This window comes from Podarcis tiliguerta (genome assembly GCF_965153285.1).
Source record: "Podarcis tiliguerta genome assembly, chromosome: 1".
Taxonomy (NCBI): domain Eukaryota; kingdom Metazoa; phylum Chordata; class Lepidosauria; order Squamata; family Lacertidae; genus Podarcis; species Podarcis tiliguerta.
Genome location: NC_139534.1, coordinates 85076427 through 85102147, shown reverse-complemented (window position 1 = coordinate 85102147; position 25721 = coordinate 85076427). Strand labels below are relative to the sequence as shown.

At 39.1% G+C, this 25721-nt stretch overlaps 1 protein-coding gene across 5 annotated transcripts in view; it reads left to right on the top strand.

The window, feature by feature from the left end:
• The window catches only part of PHF21A (PHD finger protein 21A), a 127843-nt gene that overhangs the window by 26860 nt on the left and 75262 nt on the right, over window positions 1-25721 (top strand). For all 5 annotated transcript variants that reach the window (XM_083455731.1, XM_083455733.1, XM_083455729.1 and 2 more), the window contains exons 2-5: window positions 14924-14965; window positions 15946-16103; window positions 21889-21921; window positions 22621-22686. In XM_083455731.1, coding sequence (XP_083311857.1) covers window positions 16050-16103; window positions 21889-21921; window positions 22621-22686 — 153 coding nt within the window. In that variant the 5' untranslated portion in view covers window positions 14924-14965; window positions 15946-16049. The remainder of the gene's footprint in view (window positions 1-14923; window positions 14966-15945; window positions 16104-21888; window positions 21922-22620; window positions 22687-25721) is intronic.

Genomic DNA, 25721 nt, shown 5'->3' with positions numbered 1-25721 from the left:
TGCAGGAGGGGGGGAAACTAATTTTGCCATGTCTGGCAGCCCAAATGTTAGTCAGAACTCCAGACTAGGAACTCATTCTCATTATCTTCAACAGTGTAAATGGAGAGAGCTGTTCTGACTTGTTCACACCTAGTGATAACATGGGGAGACCTCTAGTAGCTCAGCAGGTTTGTTGCATTTGGAGTGTGAGCAGAATGTATGCAGGAGGCTGCATTGTACTTTTTTAACTTCTAGTGCTAAGAATTTCTAAGCGATTCTCACTTGAATCATGAACAGTTATTTAAATTTCATGATTCTAAGTAGCCCAAATGTTTTCTTTTCCTGTTTCAAATACTGTTTCCTCTTTTTTACTTAAGAAAATTAACTAGACCAAGAAAAAATCAGAATTAACAATACTGCAAAAGCAAATGTTAAATTGAAAAAGACACCACTGTTTAACCTACATTTTGTGCATCAGTATATGTGTTTATAAGTGATATGTATATAATAAAAAACCTTGATAGAGAGCTGCTTTAACAAATTTTTGTGGTTTTGAACTGGTTCATATGTAACATTTAACCATAGTTTTAAATTATAGCTTAATGTACACATGTTGTTTGTTGTTCCCCTGCTGGCTGCGGGGAAGAAACAAGCCCAAATAATTCAGAGTCTGGTTTGTCCTGATATGCGAACCCAAGTTCCTGCAAGCTCATGGTTTGCTTCTCTCTATAAACTATGAGTAGTATGCCAATGACAAACCCAAATAGTAGCAGGGGATTGCATGTCGTTTACTCTCTCTTTCAAATTGTAATACCCAATATAACTTACAAATCGTTTTTTTTTAAAAAAAATATTAAATATATATTTAATAATAAAACAAAACAAATATTCTACCATACAGCCAAATACTACTAAAGTTTAGTTTAGTTTAGTTTAGTTTAGTTTAGTTTAGTTTAGTTTAGTTTATTCCCCCCTCCTCCGGTTGTCTCTAACTGGTTTAATTTGCTTTGGATTGGGTATTTTGTATATATGGTTTTATTGTTCTGTACAGTGCCATGAAGTTTTATGAAAGGTAATATAAAAATATTTTAATCAGATAGAATGACAGCAATAGCTCAGAGACAGCACCCATTAAAAAACAAAAACAGAGAAGTTTTTGCTTGCTGTTTATCTGATTTTTCTGAGGGATAGCATTCCAGAGGTGGAATACCACAACTGAAATGGTACCATTCACCTCTGAACACAGAAGCACTCTGCAGGGCCAGTGTGGTGTAGTGGTTAAGGATGGTAGACTCATAATCTGGGGAACCGTGTTCGCGTCCCTGCTCCTCCACATGCAGCTTCTGGGTGACCTTGGGCTAGTCACACTCCTTTGAAATCTCTCAGCCCCATTCACCTCACAGAGTGTTTGTTGTGGGGGAGGAAGGGAAAGGAGAATGTTAGCCGCTTTGAGACTCCTTCGGGTAGTGATAAAGCGGGATACAAATCCAAACTCCTCTTCTTCTTATTGACTATCATAGTGAATAGGCAGGATCATATGGGAAGAGGTGGTACTTCAGATACATGGTCCCAGATTGTTCAGGTCAAAACCAATATTTCAAACTCTACTGATCTACAATCAGTGTAGATTTTTCAGTTTTGGCTTAGTAAATTTACTATCAATTTTTGAATTGGTTAGCGTTTAGGATACATCCACGTACAGTGGTACCTTGGTTCTCAAACTTAATCCATTCCGGAAGTCTGTTCCAAAACCAAGGTACACTTTCCCATAGAAAGTAATGCAAAATGGATTAATCTGTTCCAAACTTTTAAAAACAACCCCTAAAACAGCAATTTAACATTAATTTTACTATCTAACGAGACCATTGATCCTTAAAATGTAAGCAATAAACAATGTACTGTAGTCACACAATCAATCAATCAATCAATCAATCAATAGCTAAAGTGGGTTCCACACAGTCACAAAAAAGAGCCACAAAACAAAAACACAAAATAAATAGCAAAAAAAGACAGACCTCAGAATAACACTCAAAATGGAAATGTGGCACTCAAATCGGAAGCATAACACTCAAAACGGAGCACGTTCGGCTGCCGAAAAAAGTTCACAAACCGGAACACTTACTTCCGGGTTTGCAGTGTTTCGGTTCCAAGTTGTTTGAGTACCAAGGCGCTTGAAAACCCAGGTACCACTGTACATCACATTTTAGGAATCTAACCATAACATTGCAGATCACTGTGGCAAAATGATACTTATTCAAGAGGCTATATGGTTGGTGTGCTAAATTAGATTGATGGAAGATGCAGGGCTTTTTTTCAGCCAGGGCTCAGCTCTGGAACCTCTCAGGTGGGGACCACTGACATTCTGTGAGGACAAAGAACCATAAAGGTGGCCTATATAGTAAAGAAAAGCAGAGTTTTAGTAAAGGAGTATCACAGAATACATAAAGCGATAAGGCTACTCCATTGAAAACCGAAACCTGGAATTCAGATTAAACCTATAGTAGACAAGTAGAAAGGGGCCTAATCAGATGTTCCTTCATCCCAGTAATTGTACTTGGAGAGAAACTGGAAGTGGACCATAGGCTTGTACACTTCCTGCCCTATCCCCTATCACTGTGTGGAAATGAGCAAATGAACCAGGAAATCCTGCATTCAAATAAACTTGGGATTGCTGATTCATTTGTGCAGCTCCTGAGCTTTTCCTAGGTATAATGAAACAAGCACTAGATATTATTTGGTTTATTATGTATGCCACCTTTTGGGGTCAAACCATCCCAATGTGGCTTCCAACAGTTATATGCCAATGATATATGATGCACAATAAATTTAAAACCAGAAAAACACAATTACAGGATTGATAAAGGTAATCAGCGATAGTATTAAAGCAACACTCAGTGTATTTGGTTTCCATAAGACCACAAAAATAACGCAACACAAGAAATACAGCATAAAAGCCCTAACTGCTATGTCTGTGTTTTGGCAGATTAGTGCACTCTGATTACAGTATCTAGCAAATATGTATTTTGCATGTAGTAACGCAACATGAGTTTGACCAAACTGTGGGAGGCAGTGGAAGACAGGAGTGCCTGGCGTACTCTAGTCCATGGGGTCACGAAGAGTCGGACATGACTAAACGACTAAACAAACAAAACAAACAATGCAACTAAACCTAAAATGTTTGAACAAAAAAGCTACTAGTGATCTGAGTATTAGTTTTGTCTATGTATGACATCACTGAAGATCATATTAAAACAGTGACATTATTTGATTCATGTGTAGAAGCTGAAACCTGTTTTTAAAGTTTAACTAGCACCATCCATATACGGTAATGAAAATTGTAAGTTTTCTCAGATCTTTGCATTATTGTTCTCACTTGAGACTGCTGTCCTCTACAGAGAGAGCTTGCAAGATCTAGCCCACTTTTACTACTAGTTTGTAATGTATAAAAAGGAATGTTTAGTAATTTGGGACCAGGGTAGTCATGTTATTAATTTAAGAATGTCTCATTATCCTGTCAATTTTATTTGTAACAGAAAATACTTTTAGATATAAATTCATCCATTTAACAGGTATTCATTTAAATGTGTTTCATTGTATTTGGTTTCCATGGAAATGGTGTACAGCTAATGTTATTTATAAGGTGAAAGTAAAATAGGGTGTCTAATGGGACCCCCTGCTGCTCTGATGAGGAGACTTTGGGGGGGTGGGAAATAAAGGCTCGTGGGATTTTGAACAAAGTTTAATGGAAGTCTCTTGTAACTGCTTGTAAAAGACCAGCATTAGCAGTAAACAAATACTTCATGGTGATTGGGAAAACATACATTGAGTTTCCCTCACCACTTATATTCCTCTTCTTTATTTTGCTAAACTTTTATTTTGTATGTATAGGACTAAAATGTTAATGGAAATTAAGAAGAGCTTTCAAAAACCTCCATGCATAGCTGAAAGTTAAGATTATGAAAATCTCCATTACAGTCACTTGTTTTCACATGTATATAATTGTCTTAAGTATTTGTTTCTGCTGACATCCTCAATTATTGGTTTCCTTCTTAAATGGCTTTTACAAAAAAAACAGGCAAAACTTTCAGTCATCAATTACATACATGAAAAATGCTTCTGTTGAAGTGTTTTTGCTGCTTTCTGCTTTGTCAGCCTTACACCAAAGGGTTTTCTGAATGTAGAAATTTCATTTGGCTTGCTCCTACTTCCCAAAGTTGCTTACCTCTTTGTTCAACAATGCATACTTTAATACAGATGTATAATATAGTGGGTGTAGCAGGAAGGAAGCATTGTGCTGTTCCTATTAGAGCCTCTGGGTTTGTTTTGCTTTCATTTTGAGACTTTTTCTTGTCCTTCATACAATTTATTAATGTTTCTTTTTAACCTTTTATCTAACACCACAATTGAAGCAAAAGGGCTCCCACTCTGCTTTTCATTTATATGTTCCTGTATCACCTCTCCCTGTTAAGATTTGCATTTAGGATTTCCCCCCACACAGCCTGAATTGGTTGAATGTTTCTGGCAGGTGCTTTGTTGAGATTTATATATTCTTGGCAAGAAGTATGGAATCTCAAAGTGCAGTGGTAGCACTCTTGATGTTTTCTGCCCCAAAGAAGGCACAAGCTCTGATGTGATTCCTTTGTGGCTACCTATCTAAATTGCCCTCCTCACTCAGGGACTGCCTTGAGATTCCCAGTGCAGCAGGGATATATTGGAAAACATCACGGCAGGCATAGCCTGTTTCCTCTCAACTTGTTTAGTAAAGAAAGAATGCCAACTCTATAGGCTTCCCATAAGCTATGCTATTATTCAGATGTTTGTGATCAGTTCCATTCCTGGGGTATCCATGCTCCTATATGGAACTTTGGAATCGTTTCTTTTTAAAAAATAAAAAAGTGTATCCCCTTGGAGTTGACACAATTGGGAACTCTCTGTTCTTAATTTGCTTTTGTTTTCGCTTTTAAATTGTTTAATACTTGTTCTTAGTTTCTAGGTATTGATGCGTACCACTTGTTGGTAGATAGATGGATAGATAATGCACACTTCTTTGACTCTTGGGTCCAATGGCCCCATTGAATCAGAGGTAAATCATCTGTGGCCATGTTCTGAGTTTTACTTTTGCTTGGACAATGTGGACAATATACCGTATTCTTCCATGTATAAGCTGAGGTTTTTTATTGAAAAATTATGCTAGAAATTGGGGGTTGTCTTATACACAAATAGTGCATAGGGGGAACGTGGGATTGGTTGCTGCTGCGAGCCAAGATTGTCAGCGGCTATTGGGCGTGTTATTGTTGGCTGTGGCAAGAGCTGGTGTTAATTTGCTGTTGCTGTAGCAATTGGGCAGGCGATTGTCGGCTTCTGCTGGCGAGGGGACAGATGATAGGTGGCTTTTGTGACGCGTGTGAGTGGCAGTGTGGGTCAGGTGGGTGAGTGATTGTCAGCATTCCCCCCTAAAAAAAGCCACCCCTCCCAAAAAGCTCAAGAACTCTGGGCAATCTCCCCCCATTTTCTTAATTTGGAGTCCCCCAAAATAGGGGGCGTCTTATACACGGGGGCATGTTATACACGGAAAAATAGGTTAATTTGCATGCAGCTAGTCTTCCTCTCTTGTGGATAAAGCATGCGATATCCATTCTTATTAAATTCTGATGCTGAACTATTATTAGAGTAGTTTTGGTGAACACTTTCTCCATGATTAGACGAACTAGATATTAAAGGAAACACATGATTACTGCTAAAAACAGCAACCCCTGTCCTAATAGTTCAATTTATTTTCCACTTTTCCACAGTAGTCTGTGCCCAAAGCAGCACACAGTAAACATCAGCTTACTGTGTTAATTGTGTTTTATTTTGATAAAACACAATTTTGTTTTTAAAACATCAATTTATTGCCTTGTAGTGAAGTTTTCCCCATCCCATCATGCTTCAGTGGCTTCTGTTTCTCGACAGTATTACTGTGCATTATTCCCACAAGAGAAGCTTGAGAGATGATGTCTGAACTGTACACATGAAATAAGTAGCAACTGTGCAGTTGTTGCACTGAAAAGCCAAGTCCTTAAGCTTTGTATGGGAGCCACTATCTTCACTGTCTTCCTTTCCGATCACACAGCTTGAGGATTTCAAGTCCATATTCTTAGTAGAGAGATTCAGGCCATAAAAAGTTGAATAGTACCACATGTTTGTTAGTGATGGTGTAGCAGTTCAGCAAGAAAAGGGAATCAGACTTTTTATCATGTGCATGTAACTGCCACCTTTTCTCATGGGGCACTGTTCTCTGTTTGGGGGTACTGAGGATTACAAACATCTTCTAGAGGGTATTGATGGCTACGCCTTTACATGTAATGTTTTTCCTGCACAGAACTAGTATTGGTGTAGAGCATAATATATACACATGTGTCTTATGTATACAGTTTATGCTTTTTCTTATTACCACAAGCTCCTGTGTGTGCATTGGCTTATCCCTGTGAAGGTAAAAATGTATGTAAAGTAGTCTTGTGCTATTGAGATGATTATTTCACTTCTACTCCTATGTCTGATCCAGGATGCTGGAGGAAGCAAGAGCAGATGTCTAGTAGATACTAATCCTTCAGCTTTGTCAACCACTATGCCCTCAGTCATATTCTTACCATATGGCTGTATCTTATTGGGAGTTAAGTTTACTTATGGATTCCAATTCTGATATCAAAGATCCCTATCCCCGTGTTTTTATCGTTGCTCCGACTTCAAAATCATCCTCATGCCTCTGTAACATTATTTTGACATGCCTACTGCCCTTTCTCCAGGTGGCTCTTGTAATAATTTCAGAACTGTTTAGAAGACAAGTAGAGGCGCTGCAATAACCATGTGTGGCTTCATAACAAGGGACAGTTTCCCTTTTGTTTCTGAAAAGAATATTTTTAAGGATTGACTGTATTCCAGAAAACCAAGTTTGAAGATTAGGTCTTCTGACCCTCCTGATAAGCACAGCTGCAGATATCACAGTATATTGGTCTCTTATCCAAGGAATGTTTGGGGGAAGGAGTAAACAAATACAGTGCCTGAACTTCAAAGAGCATTTCCTGATGGAAAACACGTTCAGAACAAAATAGAAACATATTACAGAACTGTGGCGTACTTTGCTTTTTTCAAATAGAATAGCCATGTGACTATTTCGTAATGTATATTGGATTTGTGATTATCGCTCGTCTGGACGATGGCTGGGCATTTTTGCTGCTGTAGCACACGGAGTGGAATGGACATGGTGACTTTCCTGTCCCTTTTTAGTTGCATGGTTTTCTTTTCCTGCTCAGCCCAATCTTGTTCATGTTTCTTAGAAGAAAGTTCCACTGTGTTCAGTATGGCTGTAAGATTATGTAAACTTTCCTTGGAGTGTGATGGAAAGTATGGAAATGTCTGAAAAGTAGCATCACTCCTGTGTAGTGAAGCCATCAAATGCCTGCTTTACTATCCTGCCAGCTGTAAATAAGTGCATACTGGATTTGCTGCATGATCAGAATTTGTTTTCAAATCCTACTTGTGAATTCTGGCTCAAAACCCTCTTTTGTGTACAGAAACCTTCAGTATTAGTTTCTTCATCATAAGTATGAAGCCAAGCTAACTGAAACTGCAAAACTCGAAAAATTCTAGCTGTAGTAGAAGAATCTCCTGCAATATCCAGAACCATCAGTTTCATCTTCCCTTGGGTGCTAGAGGGCACTTTCATTTGAACAAAGGTAAATAGGTGGTTTTCAGGAATCTACATGAAACCGCTGGGACAGATCATCAGGAGTTTTGGGGCTGGATGTTCACCAATACAGTGGTGCCTCGCAAGACGAAAAGAATCCGTTCCGCGAGTCTTTTCGTCTTGCGGTTTTTTCGTCTTGCGAAGCAAGCCCATTGACGAATTAGCGCTATTAGCGCTATTGGCACTTTAAGGGCTAAAAACGGCTTTTTAAGGCTTAAGGGATTAGCGGTTTTGCTGCTAAAATGCTTTTAGCAGCTTAGCGATTCAGAAAAAGGGGGTTTGGAGCAAAAAAAAAAACCTCAAAATTTTTCGTCAATTTTCGTCTTGCGAAGCAAGCCCATAGGGAAATTCGTCTTGCGAAGCGCCTCTGCAGACGGAAAACCCTTTCGTCTTGCGGGTTTTCCATCTTGCGAGGCATTCGTCTTGCGGGGCACCACTGTATGTGGATGATACCCAGCTGTACCTCTTGTTTAAATCAGAACCAGTGAAGGTGGTGAATGTCTTCTGTGAGTGTCTAGAGGCATTTGGAGGGTGGATGGCGGTCAATAGATTGAGGTTGAATCCTGACAAGACAGAAGTACTGTTTCTGAGGGATAGGTGGTAGGCAGGTGTGGGGGACTCCCTGGTCCTGAATAGGGTAACTGTGTCCCTGAAGGACCAGGTGCACAGCCTTGGGGTCATTTTGGATTTACAGCTGTCCATGGAAGCGCAGATCAATTCTGTGTCCAGGGTGACTGTCTACCAGCTCCATCTGGTATGCCAGCTGAGACCCTACCTCCCTGTGCACTGTCTTGCCTGAGTGGTACATGATCTGGTTGACTCCTGCTTGCACCACTGAAATTCACTCTGCACAGGACTACTATGAAGGTGACTCGGAAACTACAAGTAATGCAGAATGCAGCTGCTACACTGGTGACTGGGAGCTGCCACTGGGACCATCTAACACTGGTTTTGAAAGATCTGCATTGGCTGCTAGTATGTTTCCGAGTGTTGGTGCAGACCCTACATGGGCTCGGCCCTGTATACCTGAAGGAACGTCTCCACTCCCAGTGTTCAGCCTGGGCACTGAGATCCAGCTGGTAGGTCATTTTAGCAGTTCCCTCACTGCAAGCAGTGAAGTTACAGGGAACCAGGCACAGGGCCTTCTCGGTAGTGGCACCTGCCCTGTGGAACACCCACCCGTCAGATGTCAAATAGCTAAATAATTACACAACTCTTCAAAGACATCAGAAGACGGCCCTGCATCAGGAAGCTTTTAATGTTTGATATCTCACTGTTTTAATGTTATGTGGGAAACCACCCAGAATGGCTGGGGGAATCCGATTGGATGGGTGGGGTGTAAGTTAATAATAGTAATAATAATAATAATAATAATAATAATAATAATAATAATAATAGCAACTTCTGTGCATTTTGCACAGGTAGTTGTACTCAGTGATATCATGCAATGATATACTAGAGTTCCTCTCAGGATAGTCTTCCTGTAGAAAGGAAACAGGCTGCCTTTCTGAAGTGTACATGGACACTCTGAAAAGGTATGCTATGAGTTCAAAGGAAAGTTCAGAAACATTGATAAGTTTTTTTTTAAAAAAATTCTACACTCCTCCTTTATTATTGTGTTTGTTGAGTTGTCCATTGAGCAGATTTCTCCATGTTTTTATTCACAGCAGCATGGAAATAAAACTGATTTTTGAAGTAATATCTTTGTTTTAATCAGAATTATTTCATATTGAATTTCAGTTAGAGTAAGTGTCCTTTACCTGGCTTAAAGTACCTAAATCTAATCTGAACAACTTTGTCTGCATTCATAATACCTTAAAAACTCACTGACATTTTAGTAAACCCTGCTTTTTATGTAAAAGAATAAATCAGGACAAGAAAGTAATCTTAGGTTGTACCTTATAATTATGCCATTGTGGGTCTCTTTTGTAGTATTGTTCAGACTATGAACCTTTGGACTGTTGATTAAATTGCATGGACATTTATTTTCTATGACATTGTGAAATGCTCTTCTGCAGAGGAAGTACCTGCTTTTCTTCCTGTGTAGTTCTAAGCACATCATCACATATAATGGGTGTGCTTAGTGTCATAAGAACATAAGATGATTTTGCTGGATCAGGCCAATGGCCCATCTAGCCCAGTATCCTGTTCTCACAGTGGCTAACTAGACACCTGTGGGAAATCTGCAAGCAGGACCTGAGCACAAGAACACTCTCCCCGCCACAGTTTCTAGCAACTGGCATTTGGAAGCATACTATATACCTTCTCTGATTGTGGAGGCAGAGCATAGCCACCAGGGCTGTGGGAGCGAATTCTATAGTTGTTTTATGTGCTGCACGAAGAAGTACTTTCTCTCTGTGTGTGCGTACAGAGCCAAATAGAAATTCTTACTTTCATAATTGCTTTCCTAAGTAGAAATAAATTCTGAGGCTCAAAGGCTATGAAGGTTGAATAAACAGGGGTCTAGGGCTATGCTCCTGGTATTGTAAAAGCTTACTTTTGTTGCAAACACAGATTTCATTTACTACAGCAACCAATCAGTAACTACATGAATTAGAAAGTTGGAAACTTGATTTTATCAATCACTTTCAATCCAGCCTTTTTCTTGGCGTTTTAATTTGGTTATAAAAATGATCCATCCTGTATAGGGACAACCTAACATGCGAGTTGTACTTTCCAGCTGTGTTATTATTTGTGGTGTAGTAGCAATTTTCTGATCTTTTTAGAAAAATAATCCTTTTTTATGATTCACTTCTGAGTACTACTTAGCACTTCTTTTTTAGACTGATTCCTGCACTTCATTCTTGCTCTTATGTTAGACTTCTCAGGAGGAACTATTGATAATATTTGGGAAGAGGGAGAGAACATTGTTGCACTGAGCTAAGGTTATAGATGCAACTAGAAGTGTGTTTATAGGAAATGCCAGGTCTAGTTCTCTCTAAGGTGAGAAGTCTTTGCCTGTATTTTACCACTTCAAACTGTAGGTGACGGTTCACATTTATGGAATGTTACTCCACATCGAAAACTTGCATGTCAAAGGTTCAGCCTATCCTTTTCCCTAATGTGCACCCCTCTCATGTGCAGAAGTATGTGTCCATGGAAGAGCATTTGATCATGCAAGCACTTACCTGTAGTCTGAAGCCCAATCGGAAGCCTCCATGAAAACTAGTATTTCGTGTGTCCACAAAGGAGATTGCTCCCTTGTAGTATAATCCCAGTTTCTTTGCCCATAGCCCAAGATGGATAAGATGAAAAGAATTAATTTTATTCTGTCTCTTTATTTTAGAGGAATATAATAGGTTTAAGCTTTATTACAGAGAGTCAATTTAAAATTCATATTTTTTTAAACTCCTATTTTTGTCATTGTTGAAAATGCATTGCTTGTTTGCTAGATAATTAGCTTTTAACTTAGTGTGGTTTTTTATTTTTTTGAAGCTGCACTTGCATAGAAATCGAAATTCAATTAAAATGCTCAAAAGCAGCATTTTAAAATTTGTTGCTATTAAATAAAATTACATTAAATGTGTTGGATTGTACACAAATGAAAGGAGAAATGTTTCTGTTAAGCAGGAACTGACAGTAGTAATTAAGGGAAAAGCTTTTTCTGCACAAGGAAAAAATGTAGTCCAGGTACCTTGGAGATGGAAACATTTTAATATCATGGCATTTTGTTGTTTTTGAGGGGAAAAGCTAGGTGACTGATTTTCACTCATCTGTCTGGACTCAGGGGGCCACTCTTAAGGTGGTGATAGCCTACTTCCTCTCCCTGCCTAAACCATTTTTTGTTGTTCTTTTGCCCAGTTTGCCATAGCCTTATTTACAAACAGGGCTAGCTGTCTAAAAACTTCTATGCATTTCCAATTCCTGACTGACAGCAACATTGCTGGACACTAGACTGAATATACGTACCTTCTGAAAACACAAGAATATTATAGCCACAAGCTATACCATTTGACCCTGTTCACTGTGACCCAGAACAAGTATATGACATGTGACTCAAAGTTTTTCTGAATTAAAGCTTTCTCCTCTTTTAAAGTAGCTGCTACAATACCGTTACTAAGCCATGCTGGCTAGGCTACTGATGTTTGAAAACTGATCTCTGCTGCCTTGGAGTTTAAAGACTTGTTCTGCTAAAATAAAAAGCAGATCTTGTCAGACTCCTTATAAAGCTTATATCTATGCTAAATTGATTAATTTCATTAAACAGATCCATAGTCAAAATGCTTCTTCAGACAAGTAGAGATACTAGAAGAAAACACCCAGCTGGGTGGTATTGCGCTTCTCAGAGAGGTTGTGGATGTACGAGAGGGAAATAGAAAAACACATTTTAATAAATAATATCTTCCTCCTGAAGAATATATCCAGTTCTGGAATGTTTTGGGACTTATTTTATTAAACAATACAATAATTTCACAACTATTAGTTTTAATCACTGTATTGTTTGTTTTCAGTGCCGTGTTTCTAGAAAAAGAGGTACCAGAACTCACCATGAACCCCTCCCTTGTTCTCTTATAATGGCAGTGGCACCCACCTGAAAGGTGCCAGAACTGAGTTCCAGTGAGTTCCAGCTGGAAAAAAGCCCTGGTTTGTTTATTTTTAAAATGTTTCAACATGAGCATTTGAATGTTCTCTGAGTACAGAAATATGCAAAGTTTGCTTTCTAGTATGTGAGAGCTCCTTCCTTAGTGGCACTTGGGTCATCTTGATTCTTGAGTCTTGCTTCTATAGTAACTACATAGGTGAGGTTGCATACAGAACTGATGCAGAAGGCATTGATTTTATTGGCATCTTTGGCAGCCTCATGTATGCTGCTTTGATTTACATGATTGAAGAAAGAAAAATATATAAGTGGAATAACAAGCATGTGTGTCAATGAATATCTCAGAATTCCACTCTTCAGATAATTTTAGCTCTGAACTATTTATCCTGAAATACATTTTTGTCACTTCATGTGCTTAAACATAACTGTTGCAGGTATTTTGAGATGTGCAACAAAGTTTGGTAGAAAATATTCTGTTCTCCCCTGGTTTAAAAAGTATTAAATTTGAACTGCAGAACAAATATTGGGGGCCAAAATTGGATTTAATAGTAATAAGTAACTCACACCATGCAGAGGGAAACACTTTCTAAAGGTATATCATAGAACTGTAGAGTTGGAAGGGACCACAAAGGTCATCTAGTTCAATCCCCTGCAATGCAGGAATCTTTTGCCCAACGTGAGGCTCGAACCCGCAACCCTGAGATTAAGAGTCTCATGCTCTACTGACTGAGCTATATGATTTAGTTTGTTGTCTTTCTGTAAGGTGCATAAATTGTTTGACATGTGTGATACATATGTTTTCTGCATAAACTCCAGGCAGTTACAGTATCTGCACCCCCTCTAACTACATAAACCACGGCAGGAAGGGGTTGTCAGGTGCCTGAGCCAGCACTGTGCCCCAAGAGTCTGACTGCATTCATTCAAATTCATACCTGACCCTTTAATCTAGTTATCAGGGCAGTTTGCATAAAATAAAGTACAAAAAATTAAAACATGCACAGAGTAAAGCTGAAAGCAGATCTGTAAAGCAGCACAAGAAAAAAGTTTTAAGTCTGAAGCTACCTGGCAAATCTGTCTTTGGAGCTTTCCAGAGCTGGGGTGCTACCACTTCAAAACCCTTTCTCTATCAACCCACTATACTGCAGATGGTGGAGGAACTCTGAGAAGTCCCAAACTTTAAACGACAACACCAACATCTTGATTGGGGTCTAGAAACCTGCAATTGTGTGGTAGAAGATCCTGAATTTGCTGCAGAGGGAGATAAGCAAGTTTGAGATAGTGTGGAGCTCCAAGTCCAGCTGCTTTCCTGCTCTTGTGTACATGAGCTTCCTCAAGTCTCTCACTTTTTTGTAGGGTGGAAAAAAAAGAGAAGCATATAAGCTATACCCATATGACATAATGCTTATGTGATAAGATAGTCAAGAAACAAAGTGGCGGTGTCTTGTTGAGAATACTATGCACCCATGTCTCTTGGTTTAAATTGTGGATTTTTAAAATTTTAGATTAGCTGGTTCCAATTCACTGTTCTTTAGATCTTGGGTAGAAATTGCCACTATACAATGGGCTATGTTGCCTTCCCTGAAGTCGTTGGGTAATGCCTCAAGTTGAAAAAAGAAGCCAATCTCAAAGATTGCAGTATTTTCTTCCTGTTGTATTTGTTTGTTTTTAAATGGTACTGGCTTTGTTCAGAATCTGAGTTATGGAGAAATAAAAGTCCAAACCAGCAAGTAGAGTCAATGAACAGTAAGCACACAAAATATCATTAAGAATAACTGTTTGTGGTCTTTATTTAGCATCTTATGTTCTCATGCAGATAGGTCCTTAACTTTGAATGTAGGAGCAATAGAAATTTAACTCCCTTTCTTTGATGTTGGCTATTTCAAACTATGAGTAGTACTTGTGGGGTGGAGGCTGTGGTCTTAAATACAGTACTATGCCTATACATGGTCCCTAGCAATGCCAGGACCCAAGTTCCATTTAGTTTTCCTACCTGGATGCTTTTCAAGCAGGCAGAGCAGACAGGCACAGCAGCCAGGACAACCATGGAGCAGGCAAGCTGTTTTGTTGTCATCTGGTCCAAGCTCTACATTTGTTTCTACACTGCCATTTTGTCTGCCATTTGCTTGGCTGGAGAGATGTCCCAGGCATATTGTAACTGAATACATCCCCCAATTCTGACATCTGCTGGCTGGGAAGCCTTTTAGCCAGGCCAACATGGGTGGCATCTCTCCAAAGGGAGGAGTTGCCTTTTGGAAACTGCTTTAAGTGTGCCACAAGGCCAAGTGTCATCCTAATGTTTGGAGGATAGGTAGGATCTTAAGGGTGTGGTTGTGGCAGGTTTTGTGCAGCCTAGGATAATTGGTAGACATTTGGCCTTTTAGGGGTTTTCTTCCTTCTTGGGATTCTGATTCTGATTTAATTTAGTTTTAATAAACATACAAGAATGAGGGAGATTGAATAGTTTCTACTTCACATCATTTTTGTCCATTTGGCAAAGGAATTTGAACTCCTTTCTGGTTTAGCACAGACTGTAATAGAGCTTTTCCTTGATAGATTAAACTTACTTCTCTCTTTTTTCTGACTTGCCATAATTTCTTTAAAAATATTTGTTTGCCAGTCTGAATGCATTTTTTGTTAACTGTACTATCTGCTGATTCCTCCTTGTTTCTTTTTTGTAGGGGGGAAACAGAGCTGAAGAGAATACTTGTTTTCCAAAACTGGTAAGCTATTTTCTTTCTCCCCTCCCCCTTCTTTGGTTATGTTGAACTTCTAGTCAGAATAAACGTTTTGTTTAATGAAATCCCTAAAATAAGCAATGAAGATTTATTGTGTAAAATGTTCATTTCTTATTCTAGTGTCTTAGATAAGGGACCTGAAGCACTTTCTGTCACATTCATGTCAAACTTGACCAAATAAATCAAAACATGTTAGGTACAATGTTCATTATTACAGCCGACTTGCAACTTGTGTGCATTTAACCAGCATGTAGTTACACAAATTGAACACATGCTTCCAGGGCCCTGGGAAGTTCTCACGCAGGCTTTGTGAGGTTCCTGCAAAATACTGTGGGAGCTTCTCAGAGCCAGTGCAAGAGCCTTCAAAGCCTTGTGGAGTGTTTGTGTGTGTGGTAAGGCCTGCTTAGTGTGACGGCTCCAGAAAGGTTTTGTGGGGGTGGTTCCGGCTATATGCAATTTTGGCTCCATGTACAATCCCCAGAACCTAACCCCACTCAAGTTTCAAGTCAACTGTATAGTTTTGTTTTGTTTTTAGTTAACTGATTTGTATGACCTGCTGAGCATTTTGATTTTGAAAGTCGTTCTAACTGCCTTATAAATTAGATGTAAGAAGAGTTGTTCCTGTTAATCTACTCATTCAATGCTATTTTATTTGCACAAAGTACACTAATATTGATATACATCTGCCTAATTGCTACTTGTGAATGTATATATTGCCTGTTCTCATTTGTGTAATTTAATAAATCACTGTGAAATTAAGTTGCTTGGTCAAACTTGCTTCTGAATTAACATGTACTTCTTAGCTCTTGAGCTTTGTAACACAGATATGCTGCAAGGGGATCCACTGTGTTGGGCACGTGCCCTCCATTACAAAGCCTTGAGATAAAAGACAAGAATCTTGTACAATATATGACAGGTTGATGTCCCCACCCCCTTTCCTGATACAAGTAACATATATTTTGCAGCTGCAGCGTAAAGAACAGAATATTTCCTTTACTCTGAAGCAAGTGTCTGAAGGTGGTGGGGATTTAGTAACCTCAACAGCTCAAGAAAGTGGAGAAGGTAGAGAATGGAGTTGCAGACTCTACAGGAGGCTCTGAAAGTGGAAATTCAGGTTCACCAGGTAAATTGCATTCTCTGCCTTGTGTATCTTACTTGAAATAGTAAAAGGGGTTGTTCGACTTCAGAAGTTCAGACCAAATACTAATAGTTGCTTGATTCTTAAGTTCTGGCGTGCTTGTAAGTATCATGCTGTAGTGCACATTTTATCTGTTTTAATTTATTGACTTCATAGCCCACCATATATTGTGAGCTCAAAGTGGTTTTCATCTGCTTTCCCCAGACACGACACAAATACTTCTGTCCCCATGGTGCTTATAGTTGGAATAATTTGGATAATTAAAAGCTTAGGGTATAAGAGAGCTAGAAGAAATTAAAAATTACAATTCATAAAGATAAAAAAGTGATTAAAGGGCTTAGTTGTATTTGTTGTCCCAATATTTCCTAGTCTCTCTAACTCATAGTTTTCTCTATTAGCTGAACTCACAATCCAAGTTTTCCCAAAGTTTGAGAAACAGAGCAAGCATACAACAAACGGGCCCTTTGGAGTAGCAGCAACAGGTCTTACAATCTTTCTCCTCCCTTTCAGCTCATAAATTGCAACTATTGAATCTGAATTTATCATCTCCAATCCTTATACAACATTAAAAAGAAAAAGAAATGTGGACTATATTGACTTCATTTCGTTTATGAATTGTTTTCCATGAACAACATCCTGAAGAACAGAAACTTCACTTACAAATATCAACTTTACAAACTTATATAAAATCCAAAATAAAACCTTCACTTAAAAGGCTTATGGGGGGCAGGGGGAGTAAGATCTTCCATAGTCACCAAGCAGATAATAGAGATGGTGCTTGTCTGATATTACTGAGAGGGCATTCTAGTGGGTAGGTAGGTGTTGCTAAAATGATTTCACAGGAAGTTTTGTGTAGAACTTTTGAAAATAGTAAATACAGCGTGTTTGTAGATGAAAGAGTGTGTGTTTTATTTATTTATTAAAAAATTGAGTCTTATTCGTGTTTGGATTTTCAGAGCTCTAAGGACATAATCCTACTAAGTTAACAAGCTTTTCCTCTGAAGAAACACCTTTAAGACAGTTCTTATAACTTTAGAAAAGAGCCATTAGAACCAACCTGGCCTGCATTTATTATCAGGACCTGGGCAGTTGAGCTGTGAGGAACATTTTCAGCTGTGTCAATTGGGTTTTCGGTGAACCCCCAGCATAGGTTAGGTAAGATTGCTATAGTCTATAGGGGTTCTAGGTTCCCTCCAGGATCTAATTCTGGCTGAGTCCCAATTTTAAGTGTTTGTAGCAGGTGTGGAACAGTAAGGACAGATGAGAGAATTCTGTGAACTGACCATCTTGCTGTCTACGATCTCCCTGCCTGAGCTGGTGTGAAATTAGAGACCAGTTCAAGTGTTGAGGATCCTCTAAGCAATGCCAAGCCTTAGGGTGGTGGTTTATTATTTTCAAGGTGGTGGTGGTGTTGTGTTGTGGTGGTTAGGATTTGCTTTCCCTGAGTTATCCCAAAGCAATTTGCAATATAATAAAAACAATATAAAACAATAAAACAAAAATATAAAACAATTACCGGTATATGTATAAAAACAGTTAAAGCAATTGCATATGTAAGACATTAAAAACAACAACATCAATTATAAATATAAAAACAGTCTCAAAAAGTAGCACATACATAAAAACAATTCAGATCCAGTACAGTTACCAACTGGGATAAAGATCTCTATTTAAAAGTATTGTTGAAAGAGCCACTGAAAAGGCAATAAGAGAAGGTGTCTGCCTGATATACAATAGCTTTAACTGCCATCCTCACAATTGTGGTTTGTTGAAACATGGCAACAGCCTATACATGTTATAGGCTACATTCCAGATTAATTTTTTTAAAAGATGATATGCTTCTCATATGTGCTGCGTAGCATGGCAGGACAGAATCTCAAGCAAAGATATACTCTGAATTTTCTGTCTTCCAGTGTGAACAATTCATTCAGTTCTGATGACCGTGTTGAAAATATATTATAAGCCAGTGGATCAGTTATATTTTACACTGGGTATATTTCAAAGTGGTTTACTTCTAGATTTCAACATGGTTAACTCTAAACAATAGATGGCAGGCATGGTTTACTTATTGTACAGCGTACTTGTTTTAAGATCTCAAGTTTGACAATTTCCAACCTGTTTCTAATGTGAAAGCAATAAACCAGCCTCTATTTCTGTGTTACTTGCTAGTAGGTTCAATTTTTGTGGAACTTTTATGTAATTTAAGCGAGAGCTCAGTACAAAAATAACTTGAACGGAATCTAACATAGAGCTAAATGAACATTCCACCAGTGCAAGAATTTTTCCTTGCACAGTGGGACATTCAACCCCTCTCCTCCCCCCTACACTGTGGAGAACATTTATGCACATGGAAACTTGCAAATTGCTCAGAAAGTGCACAGTCCTACACCCCAAATGGAGCAGGTGAGGCCCACTAAGGTCAGTGGGAACTAGTCACAAGTAAATTTGTACAGATGTTTGTAATTGTGAAAGATCCATCAAACTTGAGATATTCATTGAGCATATTTTATAGCAAATAATCTTTGCTAGACAGATCCCGTCATTGATTGCATTGTTTGCACAGACATTGCTAACAACATTGTGGGTATCTCTGAATGTAAATTCAACTGCACAGTCAACTTTATCCTCTCAGACCTGAGTTCTTTTCAGACTAAATCAAAGCTCTTGTAGACAATTCTGACACCATTTTCTAACATTAAGGTAGATGCTGTGGGTTTGTACATAAATAAATATTTCTCTCATGTAGCTGACCAGCTCACTGGTAACACTGACTCATATGCAGACTGAGAAAAATGGTTGTGTGGAATTATTTACAGAAGTGAGATATTTACGACAAAACAAAATATGGAGAACAGTTCTTCACAAGTTGTGCATGGCTTGCCCTTATGCAGGACATGTAAATATAAAGGCCAACAGCTCTTGCCTTCAGATTTCCAAACCATGTCAAACTTGTCCAGGATAATCTCTTAAGAGTTTGAGTTTGCATTTGAAGTAGTAGAATTAGCACTGAAATAACAAGTTTTTGGGGAGATGTAGTTGATGGATCTTTCACATAGTTGCAATCATATACACGTTTATTTGGGACTAGGTGCATTTGAACTCTATGAGATTATCTGGTTTGTATGTGCTGTATGAGACCATCATGTCAGTGATCTGCAAGCTTTCATATATGCAGATATAGCTGGAACCGAAATATTTTGATTCTAAATATAGAGTCTTCAAAAAACAGACCATTTTCAGGGAGCAACAGATGTATGCGTCTGAAAACACTTATCCACCCATTATATGGTTTGTCAGGTCAGCTTGATTGTGTCAGTCATCATCTCCAACTGGAGATCAGCACTACAAAGCTGATAGCACTAACTATGTGATTGTCTTTTATGCATAGTTCCAGCTCAGTAACCAAGGCAATACATATAGCTCTGGATACTGGATATAGTGAAACAGCAAGTGAAAGCCTCAGTCTTTCACATGTATACGACTCTTGCTGGGTTGAATCCATGACTTTGCTTGCACAAACGTAAGCACCACTCATGTACAGGTTGTGGGTGAGGCACTCATTCCCTCACATCATGACTTTGCACACAATTTGGAAAAGCCTGACTGTCCCGGGGCAGTTTTCCAGTGGGCACGAGAGGCTGTGGGATGGGGAGACAACTCCCTGCCCCGGTAAACGAATACTGGAAGCACTTCCACTCATGTGGAGGCAAGTATTGGGTCTAAGTCTTTACGTATAGGTTTATGTACTGCCCCCACCCCAGCTAAGGAAGGCACACATGTGATAGTTAAGTCTTTATTGACAAGAGAAGCATTTACAGCAGCTTCCACAGAACTCCAGGTACACATGCGCTTTTAGCCTCTAGGCAGTTGCCCACACGTCTGGGCCCTGTGGAGCGTTGCAACAACAGTGGGACCATGTACTCCACCGCCCCGCTGGCTTATATACCCTTCTCTGACGGGTTGCACACACATAACCTGAGACATCTCCTGCATGGAAGTCGTTGTGTCTCTTCCCTCTTCAAGTTCCTCCTGTTTCTAGGATACAATGGCATAGAGGATGGTGAGGCCTGATCAGCCTCTTCCTCCACCTCTGGCAGGTCCTGTGTCGCCCCCCCATTCATCTCTAACAGCCGTGCTCCTTCTTCTCCCCCCCCCCCACTCTGGCTCCTGCCTCATGAGTGGCACTGAACCGCATAATTGCTGACACCCTCACCCAGGTCAGTCTCCTCCCCACTTGCTTTGGCCACACACTCATCAGAGCGCTGTCAGCCCTTGACAGAATAATAAACAGAGTTCACACGCTCATTGCCATTTTTGATCCCTTAGCATCTTTGTCACTTTCAAACAAGAAAGATGGATAGAAATGAAAACAGAAAGAAGAAAGGTGCAATTCTTCTAACAAGTGACTGGGGGGTGATGAAAAATGCATCTCAGGTTTATTTTGTCCATTCCTGCAATTTGGCAATTCAGAGTTTGTGTCCCTCTAAATTCAAATTATTAACCTACAAAAGAAAGTATTCTTAAATACATCCGAAGCAAATTTTGACAGACTTCGCTCACCCCAGAATTAGAATAACTTCAGCATTAAATAGTTGTGGGAATGTAATGGTCAATACCTTTCTGCTTTAAAGCACAAGCCTCTCCTTTGAATTCAGTGGTACCTATGTTCTTTGCATGAAAGTGTGTTCTGTCAGGCGAGACATGAGGAGACTATTATAGATAGTGAATTTCTGCATCCAAAAACTTCTCTCTGTGTGTGCTCATGTGTTGGGGAGAAGTAACCAAATGGGAAATCAGTTCCCCCGCCCCCAAGCAGTATCCCGTTTTATTTAGAATGATGTTGTCGTGCTGCTCCTAAGTAGAAAAAGTATTTGTTAGGAACTGTGGGAAAGATCACTAAATCCTCATATAGGCATAGTGCAAAATTGTTTACTAGTGCCAATTTAATTAATTTTGATAGATCAAACACATATTCTATATGTATTAACCTAGCAGATTTATAGTGCTATGAGAAGTTAATTTATCTATTCAAGCCATTATCTCCTGTAATTTAGCTGGATTACACAGTTTAATTCTCAAGCAAGCCTTTTAAAATCACTGAATAAGCTTCGTATCAAGACCAAGGATCAAGTGGTCAGAAGGAATATTTCTAATGTGCTCTCCCAGATGTGACAAACATCCTATGCCACTTGGTTTTTATACTGACTCTTTAAAAATATCAAGAAGTACCCAGAGAAGCAGAATACCTGAGGAATTTATTAGGTTCTTTGGAAAAAAATTTTGTGTGTGAAGCGGGAAACTTAACCTGAAGTGCCAGTTCTTACAGAATCATTTGTAAAACACCAAAAAACTAGGTGCTTTTGCTAACACCAGTAACAAGCCCCTGCTTTCTGACTTACAATTTAAGTATAGAAAAGTAGCACAAAGAAGCAGGGCAAGGGATGCAGCAAAGTTTGTTCTTTGACTTCTGTCCCTCAACCAAGACCACATGAAGGCAATTCTGTAGTTTTTTATTGTATAGATAGCTTTTTTGACAACCGAACTGATTGTCTGTGTTGCTTTTTATATTAGTTTAAGATTGTAGTTTTAGTTTAGCTTACCCAGCTTTATCCCTAGTAGCAGCATATTTGAACATGTGAATAAGGGTGGCAGAAATAAGCAACACCTTTTATGAAAAATCCAGTTTTAGTCAAGGAGCACCGTATAGGTTTTGCTTGCGGAACTTTCAGTAAAGCACATGCAATACTAATACCACTGTCTTCTATTTTAGAAACTGGTTGCCCAAATGAAGCAGGATCCACAGGTAAATATGTTTTGTTCACACTCTTCACTCCTGAAGTCAGAATACAAACATTCCTCTTGTTGCATTTTTCACAAAGTGAAATAGAAAAGTTCATCAGATCATATATTAAGTATACAGTCTCAATATTATTTCTGACAGTGTTTTGTTCACAAAAAGATTATTAAAAACCATATCATGAGGAAGGTAGTGGTTTGTTTATTTAGTTCACCAAAATTGTAACATTGGAGGTGCATTCATTTTCTTTCACCTCATGTATACTATAGACACATTCTGGGGCAAAAGGTTTTAAGTGTGAAATAGCCTTTGGAGATGGGGTGGCGGTTTAATGTTAGATGTATCTTTAAAAATAATTTCATTTTTCTTTAGTGGAGCACATCACTGAAAGAAAATGTGGAGCATATTGTAGGGTACTCCTTGATGTCCTTGTTAATTAAGTCTTAAATGGCATTTCATGTCTTCATGAAATACACAAAAATGCCACCCAAATGATGCTAAATATTGAAAAGAGCCATAAAACTGTAGCACCAGGCAGTTCAAATAGGCTTCACTGTTGTGCTGTTTAAGCAATCCAATTGGTTACAACCTAGAGGCGCTTTATTTATAGCGTTCCTATGAGTTTTAAAGTCCTCCTACTATTCTTTATTAAGAATTGAAAGAGCTTTCTCACAGATACTTTTTTCCCTCTCTCTTTCTAAACAGAATGCTGATCTGAAGAAGCAGCTTCATGAACTCCAAGCCAAAATCACAGCTTTGAGTGAGAAACAGGTAGGGAAACTGGTATATTTTTAATAGCATCTTCTAAAGATACGTCTTCTCCCAGCTACCATGAAAACTGCTAATTTTTTTTTCATGTGTGAAAATCAGTGTGGGCATCCAACACTTTTTGGCTCCGGTTTGATGTATATAGCAAAACAAAAATAAATATTGGATGCACCAGTCATAGATAAAGTTTATCTAGTGCAGTGTGGTGCTGGAAATTTGTGAGGCAGACTAATGTATATGCTTTATGTTAGACGTAGGAAGACATTGGACATTCGAAGTGTTGCACATACGAAATGATCACGGTTGTTACAACGTACCTGTCAAAATAAGATACTAGGTTTAGTTATTGAACTCCAGATGTATCTGATTCTTTTTTTAAAACCCCGCTTACTTCCACATGGTGGGAGGTGGAAGTTGCAGTCCAACACAGCTGTGGCTGGATGCCCCCCTTTCTCTAAACTTTTCCTCCTCTGCTGGCTGTGTTGTATGCTGGGGCTCATCTGTGGCTGTGACCAGTTGCAGGTGTATTATGAGGCGTGTCTTGGATGTGGACCAGAAGGAAAAAAGTTTTCCCTCTGGTCTGCTCCCTGGCTATAAAAGCCAGCTGCGCCATGGTCCCAGCCTCAGTTCAGCTTGGGATTCCCTGCTCACTCTTCCCTTATTCTAGATGTTTTTGGGCTGCCCAATAGTATGCAAGCACGTCCCATGGGGAAGCTCTGCTGAGTAAGCCTTTGGTCACTGTATTCAGGGCCAGGCAGACTCATTTGTGTTCAGACTAATTGGGCCTGTCTGGGGGCTTCGCCTACCTCTTAGCAACGGTCACAAATTATGGCAGATAAGGCATTGGGTTGGATTCTTAGCTTTCATTGAGCAAGGGTGGGCAGACCTCACCCTGCTCCACAGTATCAGGGTAACCCTTTAACGGGATCCTTGGGCAGGGGGGTTAGCCCAATTTGATGTACATCATAGGGCAACCTTCAGCCTTGGTTAACCCTGCTAAGCATCTGCCAGGAGTCAGGCTAGTTGATGTTAGGATACAAAACCGATGCCGGCACCAAAAAGTTCTGACATCTGTAAAATTGTGGCCTCTTTAAATCCCAATACTGTTGTCCTTAGTTTTGTTGCAACTAATGTCATATCTGCCACACCTTACCCATGGCTCCATTGTGCCTAGGCTCGCAGTTGAAAATGTGGTTGGTTATTGGTTGGATTCAAGGTGCTGACCATTGTTTGCCACTTTGGTTTTCATTCCGATGGAGTAGGTGATGGGGGAAGATGGGAGTGCATGACTCCTGAGGTTACCCCCAATTACCAAATTGTGGTTTTGCATTGTTCCTTTTAAATATTTAACAATTGTTTAGTTTAGAACAAAAGTTCTAAATGTGCATATGCATTATAGGCTAAGAGGGAATTTCTAATGAAGTTCCATTTCTGAGTTGAGCCAGTAGAAGACACAAATAAATGTCTTGTGACCTTTTGAAAATTGTATTTCCTCGTGCTTTCCCACCTAAGATATTTGTCATGGCCATTTTGAGAGTTATACCAAGTGTCATGTACAGATTTTTAATTTTTTGTGCTGAATATAACTACTGCTTTTGCATTGTGAATGGTGGTACTTTGCTTTTTAACTGTGTTGGTATATGGCTGGGGCATAGGTTTAATTCTTTCTGTGCAGAAAGCCTTTGTGAATTGAGCTGCTGTTTAGAAAAGGTAGTTAGGAGTACTTACTATTTCTATCCAAGCTGGTGCACTAGAATTATAGGTAACATTACTGTGGAGTTGCAGCTGTTTATATGCTGTGGGGAGGTTGTTCATAATGTAATACAATTATTTATATAGTATCCCATCTTTAATGATAATGATCCTTCCAAGGCAGCTTACTACTACTACTACTACTACTACTACTAATACAATAATAACATTACCATTATATGACAGTAAACCTTACCAGCTCATCAAGATCTGTCCCACAGGGCAGTTGGTGCCAAGTGACCCTGTGCAGGAGGAGGGGACTGCTCAGCTGGAGCAGGCTGTAATGTTACCTTTGCTTCCCTCCCTCCCTGTCCTGTTCCTTCCCATTTCCCCCTAATGAGGGTGAACTGAGTCTCCATGCACCAGTGGAATTGGCAGAACCTATGCACATCAAATCACTGTGTGTTGGAATCAGCTTCACCTTCTCTCAATATTCAAAGAGTTCTGAACCCCTCCAACACTGTTTTTACTTTCGGCCTCCCAGATGCTGGAGGAATCAAACATAATAGTGTAACAGATCTTCTACCTTTCCATTGATGCAAGGTACAATGGTTGCATTCGGGAAAGAGGTATTTAAAACAAACTTTCCTCGCTACTAGAGTTGTTCAGCAATGGAATAACATTTTATGGAAGGCAGTGAAATCTCCTTGTATGAATGTTCTTAAGAAAAGTGTGAACAGTCATCTGTGGAAAACTGCTTTGTCATAGAATCGCTTATAACAGGGCAGAGGGTAGCCTAGACTCCCCACACTGTAAACCACTGCCTGTTTATCTTACCAAAAACTTAATATCCTCAGTATGAAGTAAAATATTAAATTAAGGCACTCCCAAGTGTGTACCAATGCCCATGGCTATACTAGATCTTTCTCCCTGGGGGTTCAGATATTGAAAGCTCAGTGAGAAGCAGAGGGTGGAAGACAACAAGATAATATATTTATCAAGAAGTGGAGCCTTTTTATAATGTACTGGAATAATAAGGTACAGGGTAATGTAAACCCATTTGTGTTCCTTGGAACGTTGTGATATTAATTTATTATGGTTGATTTTTGTATGGAAATCTGTTCCTATATGCTTACTTCTAGATAGTCCTTCCTACTTTTGTATTATTTGGCATCTGTTATTATACGTGTTATGTTACAAATAAACACATGTAAATAAAACAAAAAAGAAGAATTTGAAAGCCTACAGGTGGTCTTGGTAAGGATTAGCTTGATATTCTCCACACACCCCAAAAAACACCAGTTTGTATGCTAACATCTGGAATAGCCAAACTTTTGCTCTTCTAG